The 24,801-nt window shown below is 44.7% G+C and overlaps 1 protein-coding gene across 1 annotated transcript in view; it reads left to right on the top strand.

The window, feature by feature from the left end:
* The window catches only part of FHOD3 (formin homology 2 domain containing 3), a 468,593-nt gene that overhangs the window by 287,904 nt on the left and 155,888 nt on the right, over positions 1–24,801 (top strand). Inside the window, exons 6-7 of the mRNA XM_012802005.1 lie at positions 4,906–5,000; positions 20,091–20,202. Of these exons, the coding sequence (XP_012657459.1) occupies positions 4,906–5,000; positions 20,091–20,202 (207 nt within the window). The remainder of the gene's footprint in view (positions 1–4,905; positions 5,001–20,090; positions 20,203–24,801) is intronic.

Raw genomic sequence — 24,801 nt, 5'->3', positions numbered from 1 at the left:
AAGCATTGCTACCCATGGTATGATTTGTGGACCTGTGCTAATGTGTGAAATGTGATCAGTCTGTAGTGAGATAGGAGCGTGTACTAGGATATAAAAGATTTATATTGGTAAGCATACTATTTAGTTCATTTGAATTTTTTTTTTTTTTTTTTTTTCAGTTTTTGGCTGGGGCCGGGTTTGAACCCTCCACCTCCGGTATATGGGGCTGGTACCCTACTCCTTTGAGCCACAGGCGCCACCCATATTTCTAGAATTTATATTACAAGGTAAAAGAGCAAGAATAGCTGGAACAATTTTGAAAAAGAAGAATGAAATAGGCATCACACTACCTGAAGGACAGACCCACCACACAAACACACAAATTGATTTCTGGCAAATTTGCAAAAAACAATGAAAGAGAAAGGACAGTCTCTTAATAAGTGGTGTTAGATCTGTTGGCCACCTGTGTGAAAAAGCCCCAATCTATGCCTCACACTTTGTATAAAAATCATCTCCAATTGGGTCGTATAGCTATTGATAAATATAAAAAGTAAAACTTTAACATTTTTAGAAGAGAACATAAGAGAAAATCTTTGTGGTTTCTGGTTAGGCAAGGAGTCCTCCCTCATCTCATGACCAGCGGCTCAGCGGGAGAGCCCAGAGGGCGAGCTCCTGCACTTCCTATGTACCAGGAATGGTCAGGGTGTGCTTGTGTGCTGTAGGGAATTGATGTCTGATTTCAGTGAAGTAACTTATACAACTACCGTTTACTGAGCACTTAACTGTGGGCTGGGCTTGATTCTAACTTGGTCCTCACAACACCCCTACAAAATAGGTATTGCACTATTATTATTTAATTTCTTGAAATGAAGAAACTGAAACACAGGGAAACTGATAAGTAAGGCCTAGAGTGAGTTCTTGGGGTGGCGGAGCAAGAAATGGCCCTAGACAGCCTCTTTCTAGACCTGTGGTGCCACCCACCGCTCTGTTCTGACAGTTTCAGCCTCATCATCCTTCTTGAAAATGCAAATCACTACTGATCATGGCTTCTGTCACCCAGACATTTGTGGTTTTAGGGCTTTTTCTTTTTCCCCTGTGTAGGTTTTCTTCTCAGGCCCACCTTTAGGTTGGTGGGTTTTTGCCATTGAATCCTGGTGCAGTGTGGACTCATGTGAATCTATTTAGCGCCATCTTGTGTCTAGAGTGGGTTTACAGGAGAAATTGTTTTAGAATTAGATATTTAACGCCAAGGCTAGGGTATAAAAGATCCAGTGGAAAAGCTTTTGATTACCAAAATATTATGACAAATCAGTGTGATCAGAGACTTGATTTCCATTAGACATGAACTTTCTTGTGACGTACCTCTTCCAGTGTGATCAGTTAATGGAATCTTGGAGGGAAACAGATGAAGTTGACATTTAAATCTTAATCTGGGCATTTGTGCAGTACCAGAGGCCCTGAGCAGTTAGTAACAGTAGAGATCTTCTTTCTTGGCTTCTCACCCTTGGGGGGAAAGGTTTTCCCTGCAGAAGGCTAAAGAGTCTACTTTATCACTCTCCTGTACCCATGGGCTGATTTTAGAGGGGAATGCTCAAATGTGCCTCAAGACTGACTTTTCTTTTAAACAGTGGAACTCAGAAAGGGAGAAGGACTTTGGAACAAACTCTTCCTCCTTATTTATTTATTTATTTTTGAGACAGCGTCTCACTTTTTTACCCTCAGAGTGCTATAGTGTCATAGCTCACAGCAACCTCAAACTCTTAGACTCAAAGGATTGATTCTCTTGCTTCAGCCTCCTGAGTAGCTGGGACTACCAGCACCCACCTCAACACCTGGCTACTTTTAGAGATGGAGTCTCACTCTGGCTCAGGCTGGTTTTGAACTCCTGAGCTCAAGCAGTCCACCCACCTCAGCCTCCCAGAGTGCTAGGATTACAGGCATGAACCACTGCGCCTGGCCTAATTTAATATTTTAAATGACATTTGAGTGAATATTCTACTTTCCTTATCTTTTGTCTTTTTTTTTTTTAGTTTAGACTTAGAATTATTTCCTTAGGATAGATTTCTCAAATCACAATGACTAGGGAAAAGCTTTAAGAGGACTTTGAAGACTCTTAGCACAGACATTTTGGAGCCTGCCCACTGCAGCTGGAAGTAGGTTCCACCACTTAGGTAGGGATGGAGATTTCGGATGCATTGCTTCCCTTCTCAGAGGCTTGGTTTTTTTCCTCTGTCAAATGGGAGTAATATTGTTCATGCCTACAATCCTAGCACTCTGGTAGGCTGAGGTAGGAAGATAGCTTAAGGTCAGGAGTTCAAGACCAGACCACACTGAGCAAGAGTGTGATTCTGTCTCTAAGAAAATAGAAAAATTAGCTGGGTGTGGTGGCACGTGTCAGTAGTTCCAGCTACTCAGGTGACTGAGGCAGGAAGATGACTTGAGCCCAGGAGTTTGAGGTTGCTATGAGTATGATGATGCCACAGCAGTCTACATGGGATGACAGAGTAGAGCTTTACTTAAAAAAACAAATGAGGATAATATACTCACTGTATAGGGAAGTTTTATTAATAACACAAAGTCTCTCACGTGGTGCCTGTGGCTCAAAGGAGTAAGGTGCCGGCCCCATATGCCGGAGGTAACAGGTTCAAACCCAGCCCTGCAAAAAATAACACAAAGTTTTTCCTCAGGGCTTGGCACATAGCACTATAGTCTTAATTACAGAGTTTCTACCAGTTTGCTCTGCTGTAAGTAATGGATGAAAGTATTTGATACCTCATCATTTTATATTAAAATACCTTTGCCAATTTAAGTGAAAATACTACATTATTATTATTTTAATTTGCACTATTTTGTTATAGTGAGGATGAACAATTTTACACGTTGTTAGAAATCACCTGTCACCTCTTATAAAATGTTTTTGCCTTTTTCCTCATGATATTCAATATTTTCTTATCAGTTTGTATTACAAACTGGTAGTATTTAAACAAGAATTAATTTAATCCTTTATATTTGTTGTATCTTCACTTATCTAATATTATATTTTGTACCAGACTTTGTTTTCTTTGTATGCTACATACATATTTCTCACTAGGATGAGAAATGGGAGTATAAACGAGATCTCTTTGTTATAAATTCTGTGCATTTTTTATTATATCTATAATATTACTTGCAAGCCATGATAGTATCATGTGTTTGTTCCAACCATTCTACCTATGATATTTTATGTGTTATTAAATTTGCCTGAAATTCTATAGCAGTATTAAAATAATCATGAACTTAGTGGGCATCATTTAAAAATTATTCCAGACTTAAGTAGGAAGATTGACAGTGTTTCACCATTAAATAGAATATTGAATCTGTCATTTCCAAAAATCTACTGTTCATTAGGTCAAGGATGTGTCCAAATAATTTTTTAAATCTTTGAGTTGTTACATATTTGGGAGCATAGCTTTTCTCAGAATAATTATATGGTTTTGTTACTTGATCTTTTGTGGAAGAGGATAATGATGAGTTTCCTAATATCACACATTTGTTTACTTACAGTTTGTGTATACTCATGATTTTGTTTTGCTCTTTCAATCAATGCATTTCCTGTAGACTGTTTCCGATAACCTATATATAAACTTTGTGTGTATAATGCACAAAAAGAAAGAGTTTGGCTAGGCTTTGTGGCTCACACCTGTAATCTCAGCACTTGGGAAGCCCAAGTGGGAAGGATTGCTTGAGGCCAGGGGTTCAAGACCAGTTTGGGTAGCAAAGTAAGACCTCATGTCTACAAAATTTAGAAAAACTAACTTGGTGTTAGTTTTTCTAACAAACCTGTAGTTCTAACTATGCAGGAGGATGAAGTAGGAGGATGGCTTGAGCCCAAATGCCCTAGGCTTCAGTGAGCTATGATCATGCCACTGCACTATAGCCTAGGCAAGAAAGCAAGACCTGATCTCTTAAAAAAAAGAAAAAAAGAATATGGAAAAATGCATCAATATATTGACTGATTATCCCTAACTTAAAAGAATATGAATTATTTTCATTTACTGTCTTGTATTTTTCTAGAATAAGATGTCCTGTTACCTAGAAAAAAAAATGTTGTTTTAAAAAGGTTAATATCATGCCAATTACTTATGGGTGAAATATGTCTAGGAGGTTATATGTGATTTAAGAAAGCCTGCTTATTTTAGGATATGTACCTCTGTTTTATAGAGTTCAAATTATTTTAATGCTAATGAGGCTGAAAAATGGAGTTTCTATTTGCTTAAAAAATAACCTAGCTTCTACAGGTATTTCCTTTTTGGAGAATAATGACAGTATGTGGTGACTATATTTTCCTAAGCTAAGAAATCTAGGGCTTGGGATATGACAGATGATTTATTTTCATGATGTCTCACATTTTTTTTATCTGAAAATCTTTAAAAGGAATTACAAATATTTAAGTGCATGTTTATGTCTTAGAGGGACTAAGTTGTGTTAGCTCAGGATGGTCCCATAGAGTCTGAGACCGGTGGCCATAGACTGGATAGAGTACACTGGACAGGTCTCATTTGAAAACTTTGTCCTCTGGGCCCCAGTGGGAGGCCACAAGCCTAACACTGTCTCATGGATATCTTTGTCCTGTCTGGGGCCCAGACACACAGGTAGAGAAATGGAAAAACATGCATTTATACATCAAGGAACACACAAACAATGATCACTTGATTGGGGCCTTAATTGCATCTTCCAGATACCAGGAACAGCCCTTGTTACTTCTGGTGTGGTCAATACTTTCTCTCTAAAATGACTTTGCTAATTTTGGAGCTTAGGAATTCTCTTCAGATTTGGCTTCTTAACCTACCCAGTACTTAACGTACAAAAACCTCTATTGACATGTCATTGAAGGTTATATTTATGTATACATCTGTAATGTAATTTTTTTTCTCTTCTCGTCCCTAGCTTTGGGCCAGATTATGTTGTATGTGGATGGGATGAATGGAGTAATAAACCACAATGAAACCATACAGTGGCTGTACACTCTCGTTGGGTCAAAGGTAAGGGAAAATTATGGCTTTGAATAATTTGTTCGGTTTGTGTATCACATATGCCTTTCTTTTGGTTATTCTCTTTGAGGTGATTTTGCAGAAAGAAATTTTATTTAGTAGTTCAATGAGAACTACTACCTTGTAGATTTTAAAATATACTTTAATTGCAAATCACTTACGAAATTTTAATGCACATCTATTTTTTCTTCAGCTTTAATCAAATGCCTTTGGCATCTTTGCTTTTTAATGTTTAACTGAAACATCAGAGCATAGTTACAGGCACCTCCTGTTTTTCAGGTTCATATGTGTTCAGTTACTTAAGTACATATTTTTACGTAGCATATATGCTTATGTATATTCCTATATATAAGTGAAATAATTTGAGAATGCCTTTCAGCTCTACCATTGATTATTAAAGCAACCAACATTATTAAATATTTACCAGGTACCTGGTACCACATTAGATTTTTACAAGCATTATTTCATTTAGTTCTCATGAGGTCACAGTGAGGTAAATAATGTCACCCCCATTTTGTAGCTGAAGAGATCAGGCTTGATTATGAGAAAATAGCTGATTATCCCATGGATCTTGGCAAGCTTCTGTGCTGCCAAGAATTTTTGCTGTACTTGAGTTGTGCGCTGTCACTTGAGGTGTGCCGGAAGCTCAGTGAGGCTCTGGCACTGTTCTCTCTGGATTATCCAGGAGCAGGGGAGCCAATTAGGGACCTGGCTGGAGGGGATTTGGGGAAAAGAATTAAGAAGGGATCCTGTCCTGAGAGATCAGAGTGGCTGATGTGGGCTACACTATCAGGCAAGGGGTGGAGGGGATCCTGAGAGTCAGCGGGATGTGGAATTTGAACCTAACTTAAACAGATCACAGACTCAGCACAGCTTTCCAGAGTCCCTCCAGGGTCCCTGTAGAGAATGTGACCAGTCCAGACTGTCCTCCATCCCTGTGCTCGTTGCGCACCCTGACTCTGACAAGCCTCTCCAGGCTGGTGTGTGCTGGCATTGTCCCCTGACAGGGAGTCCATCCCGGCCTTGCATCTTGCCTTACCTGCTTCCCGAGGACTCTCAGGTCCTCACGAGCACTTAGCCCCGATTTGACTTTGAGATGAGCATGGTTCTTGCTTCAGACTTTATCTTCATTTCAGGTTTGCAGAATCCTAGTGATGGTGCCCTTGTGTGGGTGGAAGGGCCTTTTCTCTGTGTCTGGCCCTGGCATGTGAATACTCGTGGAGTCCCAGGTCTGTGGGTGACCCTGTGTCTTCCCCTTGGTTTTCCTTTTCCTGGTAGTACTGATGAGAGAATTTTTTTCCCTATTTCATATTTAGAAAATAGCTATGATTTCCCCCCGTGGGTTGAAAATCTTTCTGAAAAAAAAATTATTATCTTTGGCTTTGTTTTCTATGGAAAATGGAAGTGACTTTGTTTTGAAACTGATGTAGGTGACCTTAGAAGCCAAGTGGAATGCTGGGCCTACTAGGTTGATTTAGCCAGACCGAGGGAAGATTTATATCTCATATCCTGTTTCAGTGTTTTCTCTTTATTCTTTGCTTCTGGGAGCCCTCTCTAACTTTCAAGCTCATTTGAAAGCTGCTCCCTTCCCAAGGCTCTCTGAATGCTCTTGAGGACCCCCAAAGCTAAGGAGATGGGAGGAGATTCTATAATAACTGACTTTGTGTAGGTGTAAGCTAAATTAAGATATCATGGCCATAGGGAAACTACAAAGATAAACACTCATTAGTGAGCCCCTATTTCTAAAAGGAAGTAAAACCTGGGATGTGTGCTATAGGAAAAGGGACGGTCTTTTTGCTTATCACCAGAATGGGACTAGAGTGAGGACAAGATTAGGGAAGATGGGATGAGAGCAAGGAAGAGAATAGTATGAGCAGAGAGAAGGCACAGAGAGTGCTGTGGTCCGAATGTGTCCCCTGTATTCACATGCTGGAAATTTATCCCCAGGGCAACCCTGTTGGGAGGTGTTTGGGTCATGCAGGCTCTGTCCTCCTGAATAGATAAATGCCATCACAGAGAGGGCTCGTGGGAGGGGCGGCCTGGCACTCTTCAGTTCCTCTGCTGCGTGAGGACCTAGCGCTCCTCCCTTCCTTCTAGAGGATGTGGCAACACGCAGCATCTTGGAAACAGAGGGTCAGGGCCCCGACAGCTGGTGCCTTGATCAGCGACTTCCCAGCCTCCTGAACTCTGAGAAAGAAATGTTTCCTCTTTATAGAGTGCTCAGTCTCAGGTATTGTTACCGCAGCACGAACACAGACAGGAAAGGCACAAAGAATCGAGGTGGGGGGAGGATGGGGAGAAGAAAAGAAAAAGAGGGCAGAGAAAAAATGGGGGTGCCAGAAACACATCTCGCGGCTCAGAAACTCGGGTGCTGTGGTGGCACAGTGTCAATTTTTCTCTGGAATCTTTCTGTAAGGAAAATAAACAACGGAGGAGAATCGCACAGGAACATCCGTAATGCATTTCTAAATCACATAGAAAAATCATAAAATTAACAGCCTCCAAAATGAGTTTGAAGGAAGCGTGCTTTCCCAGCTAGCTTTCCCTGGGTACTGTGCCCTGGCTGTGCTCCCTCCAGGGTCCCTGGGGACCTACCCACGGTGGTGCCTCGGCCTGCTCCCTAGACACTTGGGTCACCAGGGCTGGATTCGTGTGGAATTCTGTCTTCATCTTTCATTTTCCAAAAGGAAGGTCCATAATAGTCTCCGGCTCCTGTGATCCTTGCTATGCCAGTCACAACGAGGACATGAAAACAGCCAAGAGGCAGCCTGGGCCTCTGAGCGCACAGTTTCAGTAGAAAGGAGAACTCTGGTGATAGCGCAGCCTGTCTCACTAACCGTGATGTCAGATAAAGGTTTCCAGCCACCCTGCTGGGTGTATTTGGTCCTGGGCTAGTTCCTGAGAGTCAACAAAGGTGGCAGCTGCCAAGTGTTTTTCTAGTCTGTAGTTCCAATGAGATCACCTCTTACTTGCAAAACCCATCCAGTATCTGCTGACACCCCTTCAGCACCTCCCACCCAGATAGTGATGAATTTGGAAGGACAGAGGTTGCACCAATCTAAGACCTTTGGCAATGGAGAATATTGCCTTATACGCGCAGGTTGGTCAATACAGCCACAGAAGGTTTTCCAAGTTCAAATTGAATTTAGGAAGTGGGAAAGCCAAGGGTCTTAGCATTTTTTTTTTGACAAAAGAGACAGATTTGTCTTAACCTGAAAGCTTTACCTTGACATCAGTTGTCTTTGCCTTAAACAGGCACAGAGCTGATAAAGAAAATACTGGATTAGAAAAATCTTGCCATTCTGTTTTCATAATTCTTCATTTTTCTTCCATGAAAGGCAACAAGATGTGATTTTGCAGCCTGCCAGAGGGTCATTATGCAATGCATATTTCCAGATAGTTGAAACTCGTAGCCAGAGGAAAATGATGCATTTGCAGCCAAATAATGACTTTTTAAAAGAAAGAAAAAAAAAAGAAGTGTTTTCAATAAAATGTTTCTTTCTATTTACCAGAGCCCATCTTTAAACTCCCCAGTCAGAGGTAAGAGGCAGATGCCCGCCCTGTGACTTATTATAGGGAGTGGAATTTTTCCCTTCGTACATCTGGAATCCTAATTAATCGGGGTGAGATGATTCAGTTTGTACAGCACAGCCTTTTTGTCACCCTTTGGTCACAGCAAGTCTGCCTTTCTTTATCTGTCTGGATCCCCATCTGGCATATGGGGGCAGCCCAGGGCTCTGGGGCTGGCAGACCCTCACCCCCTCGCCTGTCCTCCAGGGCTGCTCCCTCCCTGCGCCGCCATCTGTGGGCTGCCCTGCTCTGTCTCTCTGTAAGCCACATTGCATCTAATCCTTCCAGCTGTTCCCCAGCTTGCGGTTCACAGATCTCTAGACCTCCTTAGTGCTCTTGTGAGGGTGAGTGTGCTTTCTCACTAGGTAGACCCAGCTGCTAACCCTGGGCAGGGGAGGCCCTGGCTGTGCCCTCCATTTCTCTCACACACACTCTAAAGTTTCTGGTCAGGACAGTAATATGAAGAGAAGGAACCTACAGTTTGTGGGAAGGGTTGGTGGTGGTGCTGGAGGAGGGGGATGGACAGGGATGGGGAGGTGGTGAGGATAATGTGGTATCCAGCTGTGAGATAATGAAGCCTGGTTAAGAGTTGCGGTGGGAACAGAATCATGGAAGTGTGGAGACATTGTGAGAAATAGCTTCCTTGGGCTGGGTTTCTGATGGTAGAAAATAAAGTCAAATTCAGCCACATTTTGACCCTGGGCAACTAGGAATATGACAGGGCCTCTGGCAAGAATAGAAGAGTTGGAATTGGGGTCCACTGGCAAGAAAGGCTCAGGTACATGGGTTTTGAAATGAAGATGTTCCCAAGGAGAGCTACACTCCGTGGTGCTGGTGCTCTGTGAGCCTCAGAGGTGCGGGCTGATTGAGGGGGGGAGGAGATGCACTCTGATCACGGAGTAAGACACACGTAGCTGGCGTATGACCCACCCCAATGACCCCACCGGGATGAGATCTGAAGAGATTCTGAGGTTGTACATATGAAATGATAGGATTCTAGCTGGGCAGAGATGGTGAAGTGATGCTGAGGGTGTTCTTGATACCACCGGTCACACTGCTGATACTTCGAGAGGCCACAGGAGCATGGTTTCCTCAGAAGGCCTTGCCACTGTTGGACACTGGAGTTGGTGGAAAGCCTTCCTTATGGGGACTCCCGTTGCCTGTCTTTAACTAAATTCTTATGTGGTGCTTTCTTGAGCAACACACTCCAACTTCCCTGCAGAAGCTCTTTAAGTAAAGCCACACTCGATGGCTACTGCAGATAGTCCTTGGGAACTGAACTTTCAATTCATCATACTGGCTGCTAACTTTCCTGTCCCTCTAGTACAAAGAATGGCAATATGATGGCCTCCTGGGATGTGACACTGTTCTTGTACAAATCCCATCTCTGATTTATTACGTCTTTAAGTGGTAGCCCCAGGTGCAAACTAATCATCCACTAAACCTCCAGGGTTTTTTTTTCACACATCTAGATCCACTGGTTTCTTCCATCCTTGCCTGTCTGTGATGGATCGAGTCACAGCTACACGCAGGGCTTTGCCTCTTTTCCCATTGATCATAGGCCAGAGTTCCAGCCCCAGGATAATTATGAATTTTATTTTGGCTCTCCATTATATTAACTGTTAGTGCTGAGTTTTATTTAACATAAATTGAATAAGCAAAGCTTCCGTGGCACTGACCAAAATGCAAGGTGGGGCAGAGACAAGGGAAGTGTAACCCAGCACACTCATCAGCCACGGTGGTTTGTGCAGTTAGTAGGGAGCTGGGGAACTCTGGCCACCCAGCTGTGTGTCTTCACTGGGCTCACGAGGCCCTCCTGAAATCCACATGTGCTGCATCTGGCAGTAGGTGCTGGAGCCTCGGGTCAGACGCACCTGTGTGATGCTCTGGATGCATCATTCTCTCATCTCCAAATGGAGATAGCCATCTAGAAAATGGGGATACTAATGGTGAAGACCATGTAAACCACCACGCAGTAGGAGCCTCCCCGGGCTGTTTTCCTGCCCCTACTCCAGTAGTTTCATTCTTTCCTTTCTCCTCTACTGCCTTGCTGCCTTCCCTGGGGCTTAAGACTTTTGTGTCAATGAGCAGAAGGCTCTGGCTGTGGGTTCCTGCCTTTCCACAGTGGCGGCTGCTCCTTTGGGGTTGTCGTTGTTCTGCCTGTCATGTGGCTGTGCACCCTCAGGCCTGCACTCGGGGAAGAGCTGCACAGGTGCCAGCCCCACCCCCAACTTCCCTGTGAGTGCCATGAGGTCTGTGGAGAGCTGCCAGTCAGCATATACAGTTCCCACAGGTTTCACGCTCTCAAGGTAGCCCACGCTCAGTCCTCAGGAACTTGTTAAAACTACTATTGGAGTTTTTCTTACTGCTGTGTATAGTGCTCCATCCTCTTCCCCAACTTCCCCCGAAGTGGGCCATTGCTGGTGTCCTACCATTTCTGGTGGATGAAAAGTTCTCCCATCTTAGATTCCAGGCTACTTGGTTACCCTGCAACCCCAGCTATAGCATGGGCTCAAGAGAAGTTATGATGCTATGGTAATGATTATTTGCTGCCTCCTTCTTGTTAGATTGGGAGAAGTACTCTTTGATTGATTGATTGATTGAGACTGGGTCTTGCTATGTTGCCCAGGCTGGTCTTGAAACTCCTAGGCTCCAGGGTCCTCCCTTCTTAGCCTCCCAAAGGAGCTGGGACTAGAGACACAATTCATTGTGCCTGACTGAGAGCCATACTCTTTGCAGCTAAGTAGAAGCCAGAAGTACAATTTCTAATATTATAAAGAACACTGTAAATATATTTCACTACCATGAGATCTGCTCAGCTAGTAAATTTGGTATTACCAACCAAAGAAAGTTGCTAGAGCATTATTCATTTTCTTGAATTGCACTGTTGTCTTAAATCCAGCCAAGGGGTTAGATTTTGTATTTATTACTTCCAAAATACTTGAATTAAAATATATTTAATTAATTAGAAATTGGATGAAGACTAATTTTCATAATGTAGTTATGATGAACAGATTAAAGACAAAATAGCTAAAGTTGACTAGTTTAATTTTGAAATCTTACTAACTACCTTTTAAAATGTTTACTAAATTTACGCTTACAAAAGAAATGTATTCTTTTTGTATAAAGCTTTAGAAATATAGAAAAAGATAAAAATTGCCTGGAAATTTTGCCATGTAAAGAGTGTTTATTTTTGGTTCCCTTCCTTCTGATCTTTCTTTGAAGTTTTCTTAATATAGTTATTAACAACTTTAAATGTAAAGTTGTTATAATGTAAGCATTTTCCTATTATTAGAGTATTTTAAAATTACAATATTTAATTCCCACATAATTGGTCATAGGAATGTGCTATAATTTGTCTCCTATTGTTAAATCTTATAGGTTAGATAAATAATCTTATTCTATGCTGTATTTAAGGAGTTTTGTTTCTAAGGTCATGAAAACATTTAATGAATGAAGTTGTACTTGAATTTTTTTGAATGTCTATCACATTTCATTAGCTGAGATTTCTAAAATCCCTTGTGTTTTAATGGCCTCGTCAGGTAATGTTTGTCTGAGGGACATTGTGGGTGTGAAGTGCCAGCTTCCCCTTTAGGGCCAGGGCTCTTCTGCTGGCCACTTGGGTATGGTCACCCCACATCCAATTTTAATTTATTTGATTTCTTAGATGCCCCCATGTGAAGATAATCTCAGCTGGGAAAAAAAGGGGAAAAGCAAAGTTCTTTTAGGAAGCTGTCAAGAGTGAGAGAGCGGAGATTCAGGCCAGGCCTCAAAGGGGCCCCCACCGTCCGGACGGGTCTCCAGCCACAGGGCCAGGTCGCTTTTTCTTCCATCACTCAGAGATGATTGGCTTCAGGGAGCTGATTTGTGGTTCCTCAACTCTCCAGAGGCTTTGCTAAAGCAGAAGGGCAGCTTCTAATGCATACACAGTATCCCTGTGAACACAAGCAACAGAAGCAGGGTGGGCGTTGGACTCTCCTGCCTACATGGCCGGGGATAGCCAGATGGGTCCTAGCAGTTGATGAGGGTAGAATGGGTAGTTCTAATCTAGAAGAACATTTGGGGTGATGCAAAACCCTCAAAGTAGCCAATGTGCTGTTCTTCAGAGGGTGATGTTCTGCTTTCATGTTGGAGTGTTAGATGGTCAGGAGGAACAGCAGAAGCACAGGCTTCCAGGAATCAGCCCAGGAGTGGCTCTGCAGGCTCTGGCTCCCTTCAGCCAGCACTAATAACCCCGTCCCCTTGGGTCCTGCCTCACTGCTTGCACCCATCTGCCAGCCCTTCTCCAACACACCAAGGAGATGAGAGCAGCCAGCCACTCTGCAAACAGCACATTCACCAGATCCAAGGTCTAGCTGCTGTCCATGGTCAGGCTTCCAGGGCTCTGTTTACTTAGGAAAGTTCTTTAACTTTGACTCTTACTTGTAAAGTGATACTATGTATGTGTCACATTTCCCCAAGGCTTAAGTTTTTATACAGTGGGAAGGAAGGGGGTCTTGATGTTACAGCAGAGAGAGAGATTGGGTTGTGTTTGCCTTTGACTGCTTCCAGAAGTTAGCTTTGTGACAAATTACATAGCCTCCTACAATGTGAATTTTTGCATCTGAAAATGGGGTTGCTGCTAACTAGAAAAGCAGCCAACCTCATTGATTTCCCTCAGTCAAGTATTTCATTCTAAACATACTGTGAAAGGTGCTCTCTAAAGTCGTATTTTAGAGCAGGGATTTTACTATTCCTTAGTTAACAATCTGGGAGCAGGCTCGGCACCTGTGGTTCAAGTGGCTAAGGTGGCGGGTTCAAATCCAGCCTGGGCCTGCCAAAACAACAATGATGGCTGTGACCAAAAAATGGCTGGGCGTTGTGGCAGGCGCCTGTGGTCCCAGCTACTTGGGAGGCTGAGGCAGGAGACTCACTTCAGCCCAGGAGTTGGAGGTTGCTGTGAGATGTGATGCCACAGCACTCTACCCAGGGGGATAGCTTGAGGCTCTGTCTCAAAAAAAAAAAAAAAAAACAATCTGGGAGTGGGTTCCTGTTACATTTTACCAATTAATATTGATAATACCTTGACTACCATAATTACTTGAATATCCTAAGGGAAAGTTAGTGAAGTAGATGTAGTAAAGTTCTGGAATTGTATCTCAAGAGAAGAAAATACTGACTTGTAGCATAATTTAGTTTACCTTAATTATTTTGGATACTCTGCCATAATTTATATTCTGTAAGATTTCCTTTTCTTTAGGGCTTCCTACTCTCACACTTAGCTAATGCACTGATCACAAAATTGATTGCTTTTCTGCAAATGGGACTGGGTCACAAGGAGGTTGGCCAGCGGGCCCTGAGGCAGAGCTCATGAGTGTAGGTGACTTTCTGTTCTGGCAGATGAGCCAACTGCCTTCTCCACACTCCTCCCTCTTAGAAACCTGTGAGCTTGGGCTCAGAGTTCTGGACTTAAGTAATTTGTTTGGGCCTATTTTTATTTTGGGTAAGATCTATTTCAAGTTACAGGCAACCTATAAGAGGTTGGAAGGGAAGAGATTTGTAGTCTGAAATGTCTCTTAGATTGTTTGATAACAAGTTACAAAGGCTTTCCGGCCTACTCTGAGCTACTTGCTCAGAAATTTTGAGCTGTGCATTTTAAGGCACTGGAATAAAATGTTTAAATAAGGCTTTCCAAAGACATGTACCTGAAGTCATTTGAAAATTTCTTTTAACAATACCCAGTATACTCTAAAGTGTTGGGAAGCTTGTAAGCATTGCAGCAAAGCTTTATAGATGAAGTTATTTGACCGATTTCTAGCTCAGTGTTAATAACTAGCATCCGTGTATACAACATGTATTTATGCTGCTTCAGTGGAAAATGAAACAAATAAAAACCAAGCATGTTTTCTCACCACCTTTGTGATTTAAATCCTGAGGTTTGAAAGTTGTTTTCTTTTTATGGTTGTTGCATTTTTAGAAAAGGAATTAGGAATTTGAAGATTTTCTGGAATACTTTTATTTCTGCTTAATGAGCAGCATATTTGACCTGCTAAGTATAGTGCTTGTGTTTCTCTAACTGTAATAAAATGAGAAGGGAGTTCCAGTTTGGTTTTGAGTGTAACAGTATTGAGGAACTATCTTCTATTCCTTTTGCATACATCTGGTGATTACATTTTATCTAAGCCCTAGATTCCTGGGTTCTGTACAGGCTGACTCCACATCCTTCCTGTAAGTTGACCTGGAAATTAAAGCAACAACAAAGCACTGTGTGGACACCATCCTGCTCCTTCTCCCTCCAGCCCAGCCTCTTCAGTATGGCACTGACATTGAGCCCGGAGTTATTTATGGAAAATGCTGCCTCAGTCCTTGGACTGACGCTTGACTGGCCGAATGTGACTTCCCTGGACCAACAGGCTTCTGTGAGCCTCTGAAGACTCCTGGCCTTTATGCTGATCAGGAACAGAGGGTGCGAAAGGAGCACTGCAGTACAAAGTAAAGTTGAGCCCAGTCACCCCCTTAATGTGCTGAAGCATCAGGAGATGTGAAATAATTTCATAGTTGAATGTTCCTGCCCTTTGCACTCCTCTACTATGGCAGGATTATCTCAGATTCCTGTTACATATTGTGATTTAGCTGTATGTTTTAGAATAACATAAAGCCTGGTCTTTATTATAACAGATTTAAATAGAGTACTAGTATTCCCTAGACTGTAATTACAGAAAATGTAGGTAACATAAAGCCCAAAGGCTGAATTAAGAGCCCGGCGTGTTTCCTCCAATCTGAAGAAAGTAGGTTATCGGTGTGAGCAGGAACCCAAAGGACCATCGCAGCATCTCTTCTGCTTCATGGGGCTGAGAAGGGCTGGCTGGATCCAGCCTTCCTGAGGCTCTTCCACATGGCAGGAGCTGTCCTCTGGGCATGCCCTCTGGCTCTAAGGGCCTCTTGTGTGAGTGATGCTGTCCGTCCATGTGGTGTGGTGGTGGCCGGGGTGCTCCTCCCTTGTGGGCCTGGGTGGCTTCATCCCTCCGTTACAGAACCTTGCTGGTACTGGGCATCTGGAAGGCAAGAAAGACGTCGTTGAGTGTAGAAGCAGAGATTCTTGGATAGGAGGGACCTTTAACAGGCACAGCCAGTCCACCCCGCTTGGAGTTCCGACTACCTTCTACAAAAGCCTTTGTTGGTACCATGAAGAAGGCACTCCCTCCCGAGATGGGGAACCTGCCCCTCTTGACCGCCTGTTTGTCTCGGAACCACTGATGCTGGCGCTGACTCCTTGCTGCCCGGTGTCCCTGTTTAACTGCATCATCGCGACTGCCGTATCTTTCCACAGCATCAGACGCTCCGTGACAATGAGAATCCCTTGTTATTGATTTTTCTCTCCATGCTAGACAGATGGGCAGGTGCTTAAGCCTGGAAATCATTGTGGTGAAACCCTTTATTTCAGCATAAATGACTGCCAGGCAGAGCTGAAAATCAGTTCAGACTGGAGTGACGCTTTGCAGATGTGTCTGAGCCACAATATTATGTGGTGTGTGTTCCAGCAGCCCCGCAGCTGATGCCCACCCTCCTCATCTGCGACGCTGGCCCTTGCTGCCGCCGTGGGCCTGCCTCTCCTCCTCCCTCACTGTCCTCTCAGGTCTGTCCCTTCTCAGCGGGTATGATCTGGGACTCTTGAAACCCACCCCTGTTAAAATGAGTCTAAAATAAGCACAAGGGGCATGAAGGTAGAATTTTTTTTTTTTAACAGCTTTAAGAATCTCTTGTTTGGACTTGGGAGAATGGGTGTGTGGCCTGCATTGTGGCTGTTCCAAGCTGTGGAGCATTTTTGACTGCATTCCAGAGACTTGAGGGCATCAGAGTATGTGGTTTCTGGATAAATGAGGGTTTGCTGTAGAATTCTTTTGAAGGAATGTACCTTCGTTACTTTCAAGTCTAAGCAGTGATGCTAAAAAGGTACTTCTGAGGAGGAGCCCATTGGACATATTTTGATGATGATTAGTTAGGACAAGCTCACAATTAGTGTCATGTCTTTCCACAAAATTAACGTTCGAACGTACTTTTTAAAGTAGCTTAACTATCTGTTTGTTATTAATTTACATGGTAAAGCTTCCAAAACTACATACACATAAACTTAGACTCAAGAGAAGCCAAATTCAATGAATCCTAAAATCATGAATCAGAAAAGTTGGTAGGTTTTTTTTTTTTTAAATCAAATTACTGTGCCAGAGAGCTCCAAGCACAGACTTTACAACAGAGAAGAGGAAACACGAATAGGCATGTTGAAACTGATAGAAAATGAAGAATTTGCTAGAAAACAGTGGGTCTCTTAATGACAGTGGTGTAGGGATTCTGTGTGCTGGGACTATGTCGGCCAAGGCCCAGTGGGCACAGAGATTCTCTGGAGGAACCTCGAGGAGGTGGGCATAGGCGGCCCCTGCTGAGACCAGCTGATGGCGGGGGTGGGGGGTGTTGGGGAGCAGCCAGGTTCTTTCCCAGGAAGGCATTTAGAAGCATAAACCACATAATAATAGTCCACCCACTGAGGAAGTCGCCAAGCCTGAACTTGCTGGGTCTTTCTATTTACTTGAAAAACTATCTTCAGCTCTAAAGGCACAAAGCCCAATTCATTATGCCATACCTTCCCCTTCTGTCCCTTGTAATTGCTGAGAAAAAAATGCTCTGGAATTTAGTCTATTTCTAGTCAGGAAGCAGAGGAACGGTTGTAGGACTTGGGTAATGAGGGAAGAAACACTTCATGAAGCGTTGAAAGCCTTCAAACTGTGGAAAGGATGTGACAATAAGAATGGAAGCCAGAAAAAAAAAAAAGAAAGAAAAAAGAATGGAAGCCAGAGGCGCTTACTGCTTGTCCACAGTGCGATCATGGAGGGCCCTGGCCTTGCTGAGCACTGTGAGGGGGAGAGGTGGAGGCTGGGGTCTGGGCTCACTGCACAGGATGACAGAGGGGCAGGGATTTGCAGGCTGAGCTGACCTGCCCATCCTTCACAGGCAATACTGGCTGAGCAGCTCTTCCTGGCTCAGACCAGCAACATCTCTGCTGCCCAGAAGCCTATGCCCCTAGGGTCGGCAACAGAATGGTAGGTGACCAAATGTCTCACGAAATTCCAGATCATGCTAAGGTGCTAGCGATGTGCTAGCGACCAAGGAGCTCCTGTAGGTAAAGTAGTCAGGAAGGCATCATCCAAGTGCGGGACTTCCTGACCTGGAGGCTGAGAAAAGGCCAGGCCTGTGATGATTAGTTCTAGGTGGCTTCCAGGCAGAGGACATAGCTAGGGAGAAGGGCCTGAATGGTGAACGAGCTTCAGTATGTGAAAAACACAGTCCCACAACCAAAGAGCTGGGGTCTGGAGCAAACTGGGCAGGAGGGGCAGAGACAGAAGAGAGGGAGTTGGAGGGCTTGACAGAGGACAGAACAGGAAGCCTGTCGCTCGGGCCATACTGGGTGTGATAGGGCAGTGGTTGTGGGTTGAGAGCAGGAAGGTAGAGTGGTCACTGCAGTTTAGAGAATGGACATTAGGGGGACAAGACCTGGAGCCCTGAGGAGGCTGTCATGGTGGTCTAGGCTAGACAAAGAGGTGGGGAGGTTTTCAAGGTCAGGACAGATTTTGATGGGATCTCTGATAGCACTGGTGGGTGGATTTGCTCTTGGGAAGGGGTGAGAAGAGATACAGGTGACTCCTGCTCAGCACTGGGGCTGGGGTTGGGGCGGGGCCTTGTAGTGTAATGGGGGCTGTAGAGGGAGGGAACAGGCTGGGCAGTGCAATGGCATGAGCATGCATGAAATCAAGCTTTCTGTATCGGCCTCAACAAATCTGAGGTACCTCTTAGCATCTGAGCGCACCTGTCAGGTGTTTGATCAGGCCTGAGAGCAACATTTAGTGTCTGGTCTTGGACTTTAAAAACCAGGGGACTGGATGAATTCACTTGGCGAGAGAGTATGGATAGAGAAAGGAGGGGAGAGCATTGGAGTGAACTCTGAGCCCTTTCCATGCTTAGAACCAGAGCACCCCAGAGGGAGCCAGAGGAGAAGTGGCTGCTCAGGGCAGAGTGCCAGTGGTTGCTAAAGAGAGGTTGTTTCTGGAGCGAGGAGTTAACTGTGTCACATGTTGCTGAGAGTTGAGCAAAAATGGGCACAAAGAAGTAACCATTGGGTGAGGCAGCAGAGGGACCGTGGGTGACCCTGACAAGCAATCTGGTTCTGATGAACATTCCATCAGATTGGGGTAGGGGTCAGTTGGAGGTCAGGAAGCAGAGCCTGGACTGTAAGTTCTTGGAGAAGTTCCTGTAAAGCACAGCTAAGCACTGGACACTGCTGGGGAGAGGTGTGGAATCAAGGAAAAGTCAGGTGGTTAGTCAGGTTTGTGTGATAGTGAGGTGGGGAGGGAAGGAAGGGGCATGGAGGTGCTCTATGATTTTGGAGAAATGACTAGGGTAGGTAGTGTTTTTAAGCTGTTGTCTGTGGACCGCACAGCACGGGCCTCTCCTTGGGCTCCCCCTAAGTTCTCTGTGAAGTCTACCCATGTCCCTAATGCTTTGATGTGATCAGCTCTGTCTGGGAAGCTCTGGGTTTTCCTTAGGCTCCAGAGCAAATGAAGAAGCTGGAACTCATTGGCCCATGATGGAGGTCTGGGTGGGTGAGGGCTTGTGGCCTGCCAGACCTGGCCGCTGAGTGACTCACGCAGTGAGCAGACGTCTCCGAGCTCACTCTGCCAAGCGCAGCTCCAGGCCCTGCAGACACAAAGCAAATAAGCCCCTCTCCCCTTAAAAAAGCCTACTGCCCACCCAGGCACTGATGGGCACTGATGGAACTTACAGCCCAAAGTAGGCTTGTTGTTTCTTAGATGCAGAGTTCGAGCCCTTTCCAGGAGGCAGGTTTGTGAGCTTGTTGGGAAGGTTCTTAGAAGGAGGGGATTCTGAGGTGGGAGAGCTGTCCTGGGCCCCCAAAGTGCCACAGCATCCAGGCTGGCAGAGCTGGCATCAGGAACCTGTGGGTACTTGTGTCAAGAAAGGCTTGAGGTTTTCTCTGATGGGTAACCTGTGACCTCCCCCCAAGGACATGTGGTTAGGGAGGACATCTGCTCGAGTGAGGGGAGGGTCAGGGCAATGTGAGGCTCCTCACAAATGCTGAGCCTTGGGCCCAAGGAGTGCAGTTCTAAGGCCCCAGGCAGCCTTCTCTGCTCCATTTTAAGAAGCGGGGGAGGACATAGTTCAGGTCCCTGCTTACCCACACCAACTGTTGTGACCTCAGATGAGTCATCCCACCTGCAGTACCTGCCTTCTCAGCAGCAAAATCAGAATTGTTCTGCCTATCTCATAGTCCTGCCAGATGCGGGCTCTGGAGCCACAAAGTCTGATCCTATTTCTAGCAAGGAGCTGAGGAAGGAACCGTGTAATCACTGAAAAGATCACCCAGGCCGAGGAGAGCGCTGGGAGCCAGCAACAGGAGCCTGATGGCTCCGTGCACGAGGCCATGGCTGCAGTCATGTGACGGTCTGTTTCATCTTTTCTGCCCAGTTCCGCCTGGTGGTGAAGACCGCTCTGAAGCTGCTGCTGGTCTTTGTGGAGTACTCAGAGTCAAATGCACCTCTTCTAATTCAGGCTGTCTCTGCTGTGGACACAAAAAGAGGTGAGTAGTCCTTGCCCCAAGTGTCATCAAGGTGAAAATGTCTCATGTAGAAAGATTTCCACATTTTACATGTTTTTTTAACCAGAATAAAGAATTAACAGAATTCCCTACATATGGGGCTCCCACTAAAAGGAATGTACTTTGTAGGATGGTAAGTATATGAAGCTTAGGGCCATAATGTGGTTTGACAATGAGGGAAAACCACTCATGGACTTACCCAGGAGAAGACAGACTCTACAGCACGTCTTTATCCTCTGCCAGCCCCACCACAAACCACAGAGGACCAGCTCCCTCCCGTTTTCCTTCCCTCCTCTTTCCTCTCACTGCTATGAGGTCTCATTGCTTCTGACCTCTAGACTGCCTGATCTTTCTCCCTTCCTTCCCCCCATGCCCTGTCTCCCAAGGGACTCTCACTGTCTCTTACCACTTCCAAGTGGAAGATTGTAAGACTGTTTTAACACAGTTTAGTCACATCATTGTGTATTAAGACCTGCCAATGATTCTTAAGGCCTACAGGGTAAAGTCCAAACCCTTCCTCTTATGGGACCCTCCACGATCCAGTCCCTGTTAACCTGCCACCCCCATTTCCCACCTGGTCTGGACCACCCCCTCCTTGCCTTGGTCATGTGCTTTTGAAGCTCCCATATGTGCCTCTTCTCTGCTGTGAAGAGTGAGTTTGGGGTCTGGCTTAGGGTATAACATGCTGCAGCACTGTGATATTAAGAAGCTATATGCTAGCTAGGTTTGTTTGTCTTTGTGTGTGTGTATGTGTCTTTTGTTTATATAATCTCCCAAATAGGACCCAGTTATTATTATTATTCCCACAAAGATTCAAATAAGAACAAATACTTGATAATATTTTAATGGTTATCATAGTGGCAGTATTATGGAAAATTTGGAAAAACCATTGCCAAAGAAGACAATGAAAAAATCACCTCTAATTTCGACAGAGATAATTGCTGTCAAGCATGTTGATGTATTTCTTCACTGGTGTGTGTGGGTGTACACAGACTGATGCTCAAATCAGCTATAACTGTCAGAAAGAAACAAGCGTCCTGAATAGCACTGAGATTCAAACCATTGGTCTCTGCTTAGCATTCCTCAGAGACCCACCTTCCAATGCTGAATTCAAATGGGAAAGAGAGTAGCTTACTAGTTACTTTGAAAGCTTGAATATAAGTTAAGGAAAGGATCCAGGACTATAAACTGGGGCTCCCATACCTTTTCCACAAACACACAGACAGAGATCAGCGCCAGACATGGGCAATCACAGGCCAGGAGGCAACTCTAGGTCTCTTTGTGGGGGTATGTGAGGGAGACAGACCCTAGGGCACGGTCAGGCTGTAAGTCTGGAAGGTGGATCCCAGAATGAAGCAAGATTCTGTCTGCCCCAGCTGCTGCTGTCTGGTGCAGATAGGAAGGCCCCATGGCCAAGAGCAGATCATGGGGCCAAGTGAAAATCCTTCATAAAAGGACTGCCAAGGGTTCAGAAGCCAGGTTTAGCTATTTTCAAGGCCAGTTAATTAGCTTTAAAGCCAATGATATGTGTTTTGGAAGGTAGTAAGACAGTTCCTTTCATTGTCTTGGGAAGATTCATCCTATAACTCGGTGGGGTTACTTTAGGACAACTAATGGGTTAGAGAGGCAACCTTCTCGTGACCTGGGGTTCTCCTTTGGCTTAGGAGCTCAGAGTTTCCTTCCTTGGCCCTCATGTTTCATAAAAGGGATGTGTGGGGGGATAGTGGAGTACCCCACACCCAAGGCTCCATTCACAGCCCCAGCCAGAGGCTCTCTGCCTGTGCCAAGTCTCTCCACCAAGACAAAATGCTGGCCATCTCCTCCCAATTACTAAAAATAAGATTTAAAAAACTAGCTAGTGGATTGTTTTCTCGGCTTTATGGTTTTTGCCTGTAAAATTTCTTAAGCTTTTGGCAACTGCTATTATCTGTCTGCTACTGAGCACTAGCAGCTGAAAAAAGAGAAAGGAATAGCTCTAATGGAAAAACTCAGAGAAGCTTATCACACATGGTTCAGTTGCATGCTTCCTTGTGGACATGTGTGGCCTTGGCCGTGGTCTCATAATGCATACAGATAACATCATCCTATTTTATTGCTAGTAAAATTGTTCCCGAATCCTATGATGGAATTAAACATACACACATGTCCTGGCATTCTGCAGAGGGCAGCGTGACTTCCAGGTGTGTTTCCACCTAGCAGGTTTAGAAGCTGCTCGCCAATCCCCTCCCAGCTGGGGGAACAGGGAGAGGTGCCAGAGGTCCCCAGGGTGAACCAAGCATGTCTGTTTGTGCACAAGTTTATAAGTAAGCTGTAAATTTTACTCCTCAGAGTGGCTTTACACTCATTACTCGGGATGAATTGGCATGGGAGATTATAGACAGTTGTCTTTTTTAATAGCGATTTATTCTTTTGGATAATGAAAACTGTCAGATTTAAGGAATCAGCAGTAAAATGAAGAAACTGGCAGTCCTCCAAACTCACTATGACCTAAAGCTGTCCCGGAGCAAATGCCCCCGGTTGCTTTGTAAACATCATGCGTGCTGCCCATGGCTTACCCAGAAGGGTTCATTCTGCAGTGTGGTCATTTGCTCTGTGGCCAAGAGCAGGCCAGTTAGAGAGCAGCAATAAAGCCAAAGGGGTCAATGTTCATCATGGGGAGTAATCAATATTTATAAATGAAAAATTTTAAATGCCCCGTTTGACCAAGCAATTGCACTTTCGCTTTGGAGCTGGGATGAAAAGGCCTGAGTTAGCCTCTGAGGCACAGGGTGGAGGACGGCATCTGTCCGCTCAGGCTGAGGGACGTTTTTTCTTTCACTTGCATTGAGTCATTTGGGTCCAACAGGAAGAGAGAAAGGCAGTAGCACCGATGGGAGCCTTGAGAGAGCCCTGCTTTGTCATTCTGCCATTTCGGAAACTCCCTTTTCTGGGCGTCTTCACGGCAGTGGTCAACAGGGACCTATTTGAGAGTTCTCTGTGCTCTCATTGGAGAGGTCCACCTCTTCCATAGAAGGTGGGGCAAGTCACAGAGCCAGTGACTCATGTTGAAATTTGTCATAAATCTCGAGTCCTGCTAATTTGGCTCAGCACAGCTTTTGAAGAAGTTCCATTTTTCATTTGAACGTAAGGTGATGAGATGTGACATAATTCTTAAACATGTGTATCACACGTGAGTAACAGGGAGAAGTAGTCAGCCGTCCTTTCAAGCAAGCCTGTGTTTGATTTCTGCTCCGGAACACAGCTACCTGTGAAGGACACACAAAGCGTGGTGGAGGTTCGACGTGGACAGAACTCAAGCTGTTTCCACCGTTATTTATAGCAGAAGTATCTGTCCTGAGCGTGTTTATCACGTGGAACGTGCTGTCAGGAACTTCTGTTTGAGTGTTAGAATTCTATATGAGGCCCTGTGTTAAATACCTTATTTTTAGGTTTAAGCTGGAGATCTAAGAGGAGAGTGAGAGGGAAAAGGAGTGAGCGATTTATTCTGTGTTTATTTATCTGGGTTTATTTATTCTGGGTTTATTTATCTGGGATTAGCTGTGGTTTGCTAGAAAGAGAGGACCATGTAGAAGGCCCGCCCGGGTGTAAGCAGGGAGCCACCACCATTACAGTTACATCTATGGATATTTGAGTGCTTCTTCCATAATAGACGCTACCCCTAAGCATTGCTCACGTATGTAGTAACTCAATTTATTTGGCACATATTCAGGTTTAACTAGGTGCTTATAGATGTTAGGAAAAAATATAGCCTGTACCCCAGTGTTTGGGGTTGGGGGAGCTGGTGGAATTGGAGAGTGACAGAAGACAATGAGTAAGGAAAGTGTTGTCTTTGCATGCACTCTTGCAGTGCTAGGGACAAAAAGGAAGTGTTTTATCTCAACGGCACCTCACAGTAATCCCATAAAGTAGGTGCTGTCGCCCCGTTTAGCAGATGAGCTGTCTGAGCCTCCCTTCACTGCATTGCTTTGGGGCCCAGTTTCTGTCTCTCACAGGAAGGGCTAGGATCCTGTGGTTTCTGATTCTGTGACAGGAGCTCCTCCTAGCACACACACTCTCTGTAGGAGCTCAAGAAGGCAAAGGCAGGGAGAAAGGGCCGGACTGCTGAGTTCAGACCCGGGAGCTACAAGGGCACCAGCTTAGCACTGGGCTGGCTTGAGGCTGTCTGCCAAGGCTATTGTGTTGAGCCTAATGTTCCCTGCCTTTCACCTTTCTTCTTCTAAGTATTTCTCATTTTTTGGCCCAAAACAATCAAAGGAGAGCAAACATTGGTCGCCATAGTTTATACATATTTGCAGACTAAAAATCCTTAAATGGTAATAAGGGACTCAGATATCACAGTTGAAGAACACATTTTTCAATTAAATTAAGCCAGTGTTTGAGTGTTCTTATTATAGAGGATTAGATGGTGCACATGTGTATGAGAGAGCAGCAGGGCTACTCCCCTCTCCTGGGGCAGCCCGCGTCGGCTGCTGAGCCAGTGCTGCCCCAGCTGTTTGGCAACTTTGGCTCCAAAGTGAGAGGAGCCAATCAGTTCTTTGGCTCCAGTGCTTCCCTCCCTGCACCATCTTTCTCTTAACCCCA

This window comes from Otolemur garnettii, unplaced genomic scaffold, assembly GCF_000181295.1.
Source record: "Otolemur garnettii isolate 467f Iridium unplaced genomic scaffold, OtoGar3 scaffold00012, whole genome shotgun sequence".
Taxonomy (NCBI): Eukaryota; Metazoa; Chordata; class Mammalia; order Primates; family Galagidae; genus Otolemur; species Otolemur garnettii.
The sequence above is the reverse complement of the archived record's forward strand: the minus strand, read 5'-3'. Positions and strand labels throughout refer to the sequence as shown.